Below are 7,695 nucleotides of genomic sequence, written 5' to 3'. Positions count from 1 at the left end.
ACTGATGCAGTAATGTTTTCTTTAATAACTGTAACAGCAAAGTAAAAGAACAAGCACTGACAGAGGTTTTCAAAAGTGCTTTCTGGTGCAAGAGAACACTGACATACATCATAAGAAAGTAAATCCCTGGCAATACATACCGATATGTAAAATGCACCTGTTAAAATGTTTAATGAGACAATAAAACTAAATCAGTTAAAATGTCAGGTCAAAACAGAACTAATTACACTAAAAATAAAATGAGTAAAAATAACAGAGGAAAATGTTCAAATGGTCAAATTAAGGACAAGCTGAGAGTTAGGTACATGAGTGGTAATACAAGACATAAGACATTTCCGTGTCTTGTGAGTTGATGGTGAGCAAGTCATTACGTCTGACAGACAAATAACAGCGTTGATCTAAGTGGTGTATATTCAATAAAGCAGATTCTACAACATAAGATGTATATGAAAACTCTGCCACAGAGTATACCATTGGACATAATATTTACATCCTTCGTTGCCTTTAAAAGCAAGGGGTCTCAAAAATACTCCTTCCCAAATCAGTTCTTAGAAAAATAGTGTTGTTTTCTTTATCAGATTTGAATATTACCTTTTGAATATTCTAAAACCAAATTCATATGCAAATACATATAAACCTTAAGGACTAGAAGAACATTGACATATTGACTGTAGACCCAATTCTGGCACTTTTTAATACAAATGAGTTTACAGTATGTAACACAAACATGTCTTCTTTGCATCAGCAGCGACCGCCTAGTGGCTCAAGAGAAAAGACAGTGGCCTCTAGGGTTAGTCCCATTTTGAACCCCTCCTGTAAAACAAGGGGGAGAATGGCTGTTAGAAAAATACATGAATCCCATCTGAATCTGCTCTATAGGAAGAAAGACGTCAAAGGGAGGTGGTCGGTATAGGTCAGTATAATCAATACTACAGTTCCTCTATGTCCACAACCTTTGAGAGACATTGCTGAGTTTTGAGCTGTGTCTAGACTTGACAGTTCCAAACACGTAATGAGTCTACTACAGCTACATATTAAATGTGTCTACGGTGTCCACATTGTGTCCGGATTCCCTCTTCCCGCTGTATATTCAAATGCCAGTATGCATTCTGCAAACGGTAGAACAGGCTAAATCTGATAATAGCACAACAACAACTTGATGGCAGTAGCCAACTACTGTAGCTAACCTCTGTAACTAGTCAGCAAGCTAGCTAGCAAAGCCAAAGAGATTGCAAACAGGTTAACATTACTACTTTTCAAAATATGCTAGCTAGCTAGGATTTATGAAGCCAGCAAACACGTTCCTAGGAACGTATTTCCTCCAATGTTTAATGACAAATGGTGCCTTTCGGTCCCAAAACACAAGTTTTCTGGATACTTGGTGAACTGCACTGTTGGTTAAGGTCTACATTGTTGTATTCGGCGCATGTGATTTGATTTAATTTGATAATTGTGGGCAGAGTGCTGATGATCTCGCCCACTGTATGCTCTTTCGATAGCCTGATTGCGTCAGGACTCAGGAGAAATCAGCACACAATGCATCCAGTCTTTTCAATGCGATCTTTGTATTCTGATAGCAGAAATCGCATGTAAGTGCTAAGTGTAGACACAGCCTTGGTGAGCTGTAACCAAAACACCGTAAAATATATTCATACTGGCCCCAAGTTCTTATTATTGCTTGGTCCAAAATAGCAGGCATCCAAGTCCACAAAGTAATGGTTAGGGGATATGAAATCTAGAATGCCTAAGCACTTCTCAGAGAAATAACAAGATCTGAGGAAGCTTTGACCCAAATCCCTTCAAAGAAGTGTAAAACCCTCATATACAGTCTACACCATAAACCACATCAGCATCTGTGTCGGACCTATGGATGTAACAAATATCAACTACAGGACTTTTAATACATCTGACACCATGTGACGATAGACTGTTCCAGTAACAACAAGTAATACAAATATGATGAAGTGGCTTTACGAGCAATAACACATTTTCAGTAACAAAACAAAGATAATACTGTTGACAGCCAGGTACACACAACATTAGATCAGATGTGTTATTCATAGGGCTATCAGAGGTAATCAGTCAACTGACGTACATTTTGGGTAATAACCCTATTTATTTTGTCTATACAGCTAAAAACAACGATGTGATGTCAAAACTAGTTGACATTGAGGTTAAAGAAAGTGTGCTTAATCAATTTACCAGATTTTGCTTAGACAAAATTAAGACGTCAATATTCTTGTAATGGGTTTTGTATAAAAAAATCTACAGCTCAGTTTGAGCAAATTCTGAATTTGCAATTAATCACAACAAACCCTGCGATTACATTTTTCTATTATTTGACAGCCTTAGTTATTTATTCAATAAATGTTCCCTTATTGTTGCAGTGAATGATCAAATCAAAGAGACTGAGAAAAGTAAAGCTTCCATAACCAACGAGGTTAATAAATATATTTTACTCTAAATCACATTGTTTACTAGAAAATGTAACTTCAACTCAATGAAAGTGTGACATTTCAAAATGCTTGGTTTTACTGATACTGGACTGTATGCAGACTAGTTACAACAGAGTCAAACTGAATACATGCAAATCCATTCACGATGCCACAGTCACGATGCCACAGTCACGATAACTACAAGGGTCAATGTAGTATAACGGTACAAACCATCTCTGACGCTGCAGCAAAAGGGGATAAAGAGAGATGGAAACAGAAAGTTAAGACAGAATTAAAGGCAGGAAGGAGAGGAAAGAAAATACATTGCACTGAGTGGTATCTTAATGCCTCCTACAGGAACTACTTCAGCATACAGGTAGCCTTGTGGTTAGAGCGTTGGGCCAGTAACCAGCAGGTAGCCTTGTGGTTAGAGTGTTGGGCCAGTAACCAGCAGGTAGCCTAGTGGTTAGAGCGTTGGGCCAGTAACCAGCAGGTAGCCTTGTGGTTAGAGCGTTGGGCCAGTAACCAGCAGGTAGCCTTGTGGTTAGAGCGTTGGGCCAGTAACCAGCAGGTAGCCTTGTGGTTAGAGCGTTGGGCCAGTAACCAGCAGGTAGCCTTGTGGTTAGAGCGTTGGGCCAGTAACCAGCAGGTAGCCTTGTGGTTAGAGCGTTGGGCCAGTAACCAGCAGGTAGCCTTGTGGTTAGAGCGTTGGGCCAGTAACCAGCAGGTAGCCTTGTGGTTAGAGCGTTGGGCCAGTAACCAGCAGGTAGCCTTGTGGTTAGAGCGTTGGGCCAGTAACCAGCAGGTAGCCTTGTGGTTAGAGCGTTGGGCCAGTAACCAGCAGGTAGCCTTGTGGTTAGAGTGTTGGGCCAGTAACCAGCAGGTAGCCTTGTGGTTAGAGCGTTGGGCCAGTAACCAGCAAGTAGCCTTGTGGTTAGAGTGTTGGGCCAGTAACCGAAAGGTTACTAGATCGAATCCCCGAGCTGACAGGCAGTTCCTAGGCTATCATTGTAAATAATAATTTGTTCTTAACTGACTTTGTTAGTTAAATAAAGATTAAACTTATTTATTATTATTATTTATTTTTTAATTGTTAGGGCTTCTTTACAACTAATCCAATTTGTTGTGGGTTGGACTTATTGCATTCGTTACTATGATGGTTGTTCCCGTTAGATGGTTATGGAAGTCTTGTTTATCTTTCACCATAGCAGTCATTCTGAATGCAGGTTGTAGTTGATAAAATATTGGATATCCTCCCTCTGGCTGTATTATTAACCACTTCACAAACTACCGTATTGTGATTTGCAGGTATGATGTGCCTCATGAGACAATTTTGTCACAACACAATATTGAGGATAACTAGGCCATAACTAAAGGCCTTATGAAATGTATTGTATACAGTGCCTTCAGAAAGTATTCACACCCCTTGACTTTTTCCACATTTTGTTGCGTTACAGCCTGAATTTAAAATGTATTAAATAGAGATGTTTTGTCAATGGCCTACAGACAATACGCCATAATGTCAAAAGGGAATTATATACATACATTTTTTTTTTACAAATGAATTAACTATGAAAAACTGAAATGTCTTGAGTCAGTAAGTATTCAACCCCTTTATTATAGCAAGTCTAAATAAGTTCAGGAGTACAAATGTGCTTAACAAGTCACATAAGTTGTATGGACTCACTCTGTGTGCAATAATAGTGTTTAACCAGATTTTATTATGACTACCTCATCTCTGCACTCCAATACATACAATTATCTGTCAAGTCCCTCAGTCGAGCAGTGAATTTCAAACACAGATTCAACCACAAAGACCAGGGAGGTTTTTCAATGCCTCGCAAAGAAATGCACCTATTAGTAGAAGGGTAAAAAATCCTAAAAACCAATGAATATCCCTTTGAGCATAATGAAGATGTTGTGACTCGTTTCAGGAAACTAGGTGTATATCGAACGTTAATACATCACAGGAGAGCCATTAAAAAACTTTTTTTGGGGGGAGGGAAGAAATGCTTTTGGAACATGTGAACTTTCATGTGCCTTAAAACCTTTTGTGACTAGGAGGCAGTATTTTCGTTTTTGGAAAAATAACGTTCCCGTAGTAAACGGGATATTTGGTCAGGACAAGATGCTAGAATATGCATATCATTGACAGCTTAGGATAGAAAACACTCTAAAGTTGTTAAAACTGCGAAAATATTGTCTGTGAGTATAACAAAACTGATGTTGCAGGCGAAAGCCTGAGAAAAATCCAATCCGGAAGTGCCTCATGTTTTGAAAGCGCTGCGTTCCAATGCGTCCCTATTGAGCAGTGAATGGGGCTATCAACCAGATTACTTTCCCCCGTATTCCCCAAGGTGTCTACAGCATTGTGACGTAGTTTTACGCATTTCTGTTGAAGAATAGCCGTAAGCGGCTACATTGCGCAAGTGGTCACCTGATGCTCCCAGAGTGATTCTCGAGTAAAATACAGAGGTAGCCATTATTCTAATCGGTCCTACTGAAAAACTAATTGTCCCGGTGGATATATTATCAAATAGATATTTGAAAAACACCTTGAGGATTGATTATAAACAACGTTTGCCATGTTTCTGTCGATATTATGGAGCTAATTTGGAATATTTTCCTATTAACTATCTAACTACCCAACGTTTGTTGACTTGATTATTCACATAATTCTTAGCTAAGTGGTACAGTCATTGTGCGTTTCAATGGACATTGTACATTCTGGCTATCTACTCCGATTTCAGATCCCACTCACGCAAAATAACTGATGAATTTACGAACGTTCAACACCTGTTGAATATGGCCCGTGTCAGTAAACGTCGGGAAAAAATTGGAATTAAATTCTTGCCAGCGGCACAGTTACAGTCACCTACGCTCTGGATAACCAGCTCTGCTAGGGTGAGTAAAATTGTCAGAGTGCAGCGTTCCCTCATTTGTGTCTGGAAGTAGCTAGCCAACATTAGCCAGTTAGCTTGGGTGCTTGACTGCCGTTGAATGCCCGGATCAACCCTACTCCTCGGCTAGAGCGTCCAGTGTGCGCTCTGGCACTCCAGATTGAATTTACGAACACACCCGGAATTGTAAAATGTTTGGCTAGTCATTTGTCATGCTAACAAGCTAGCAAGAGGTTGCATAGAACAGCATCAACTTCCGGTAGACAGGCAACGCTCTAGTTCGCTCAACTGAAATGATACCGTTCATTTACAGTATGCTAAAATGAACTAATAGTATGTAGTATATACTCCTGACGCCATAGCCAGTATACACTTCCTCAAAAAGATTACTCAGAAACCTGTCATTTTTTTATATTAGTTGTACAATTCTAAGTAAGATTTTTGGTGCAGTATTTTTCGATAAAAAAATGTGCATGAAAACGAGTCATCTCTCCTTGAATGACAACAAAGACTTTACAGAAGAATCCCTACTGTTGACCAATCACCGACGAAGTGGTATAGACTTCGGCTCTGAACATCGGCTGGCCTCCAGTCCAAAACGAACGTCACAAAATGTTGTCATAATATATGCATGAACTCTACTGAACTGTTTTGGCTGGGAAGCATGAGGACGCCTTAAAAGCATAAACTTTAATAAAGTGTTAATTTAAGTCTGAATTTGCAACATCCATGGTGTTAGGAACCCAACACTCTAGGGTTTTTAGTTTGTCAACACTTTGAAAAGTGTTAGTTTAACACTATTTTTGGTGGGCCACATACAATTTCTAAGAAAGTGTTACAATTCTGATGTCAAATTTGCTGTGCATGTTCCCAAAGTTTAATTCCATTTAAAATAAAGAGTTGGAAATATAAAAACAACCCCATGCTTCAGTTTTACAGTTAAATTCCTCTGACAACTCTGCCATCATACGCACTTATGTAAAAGACGTGAGCACTGCAGTTCAAACTGTCATTGTATTTGTCATTTCAGACAAGCTGTGCTGCAACTTTAAATACAATTAAATCAAATATAATAATGACAGTTATAATCTAAGTATCTATTCATGCGCAGCAAGAAGCCTAACCTGCCTCTTTAAAAGAAGCAGTATAATATTCGTTGTTATAAGCATCTATAAAACCACAACTAACAGTTGTTGTTTGGTGTCCATGATGTGACAAATTATTGTTTTGCATCTGCAATCAGTGACAACTGATCATTTACATAAAGTTTGTTTCCATAAAACAATAGCTTTGAAATAGATAATATATAGAATATAATATTCCATTCAAGCCCTAAAATCCAATGGCTGATGTTACAAAATAGCTATATCTCATAAAGATAAGAGTGAATGTGGATTACAAGATGACTAAAGTGCATTTTGAACACAGTGCTATTCTATGACAATGTTTTCAGCTGACTAACTGCAGTAATATGGATCAACGATTCAACATCTTGCTAAATATATTTTGCCTTAATGTTCACAATGTCAGACAAATAAAATTAGTCTCATGGCCAATATTGAGCATCATAGTCAGGAAACAAACAAAACAACACCTTTATGAGCCAAAATGCAACTATTATGAACAACTGAAGTTGGAAACATTTCTGGTATTTCTGATATGTTAATATTATATAAAACAAAATGAGAGCGTAGGGCCCCACTCCCCTTACTAGGGTGGAGGTCTACTCGCCAACACTTTATCATGTGGTGGTTGAACCACTACTCTCTTACGAGTCCATTAAACAGGGCTTAAGATCATTCACAGACCTGCATCTCGTCCAGCCTGGACTGGATATCTGGTGGGAAGTCGGCTTGCCCACAGGTGAACGGATCAAAAGGTTCCGCTCCAAAAAGGTCTTTACCTGTGAGAGAGAGAGAGAGACAATATGTGAGATGCCACAACGTAGTAGGAGTTTAAATCAATTTACATTGGTAACATTTATTTATTAAGTATATATAAACATTATTCATGACAGTTATTATAAAGTGTAACCTAAAATAAATTCTCGCTAATCACCACGACCCATGGTTTATGCCTTACTCTGTGTGTGGTTCAATTCTAACGCTCACTGTCATCCTTGAACTGTAAGGTAACCAGAGCAGTTCTCACTCATATCTGTAGGAGATGTTGTAGTGGGGGGAGGGGGTGTGCCGTTGCTTGCGGGAATTGGCACCAGGGGTGTGACAGCAGAGAAGGGAACCATGTCAAAAACGTCTGTGGACATCGGGGGTTTCAAGGAGATGCTGCCAGCCTGTGATTGTAGAAGGTATTGGTTCATTCCAATGAGCAGTAGTACTCTGACCTACATTCTGAAGTCA

General features: G+C 39.0%; 1 protein-coding gene across 7 annotated transcripts in view; it reads right to left on the bottom strand.

Annotated features, from left to right (window-relative positions):
• Positions 1-7,695, bottom strand: part of LOC139406173 (PTB domain-containing engulfment adapter protein 1-like) — a 152,540-nt gene continuing 144,845 nt past the window's right edge. For 5 of the 7 annotated variants that reach the window (XM_071148670.1, XM_071148664.1, XM_071148665.1 and 2 more), the window contains 3 exons: positions 7,487-7,628; positions 7,144-7,238; positions 1-813 (listed from right to left, as the gene is read on the bottom strand). In XM_071148670.1, the coding sequence (XP_071004771.1) occupies positions 742-813; positions 7,144-7,238; positions 7,487-7,628 (309 nt within the window). In that variant the 3' untranslated portion in view covers positions 1-741. Of the gene's footprint in view, positions 814-2,666; positions 2,678-7,143; positions 7,239-7,486; positions 7,629-7,695 lie in introns of all 7 variants that reach the window. The other 2 variants (XM_071148668.1, XM_071148671.1) reach the window with 1 other exon arrangement.

Source organism: Oncorhynchus clarkii, chromosome 3, assembly GCF_045791955.1.
Source record: "Oncorhynchus clarkii lewisi isolate Uvic-CL-2024 chromosome 3, UVic_Ocla_1.0, whole genome shotgun sequence".
NCBI classification, from domain to species: Eukaryota; Metazoa; Chordata; class Actinopteri; order Salmoniformes; family Salmonidae; genus Oncorhynchus; species Oncorhynchus clarkii.
The sequence above is the reverse complement of the archived record's forward strand: the minus strand, read 5'-3'. Positions and strand labels throughout refer to the sequence as shown.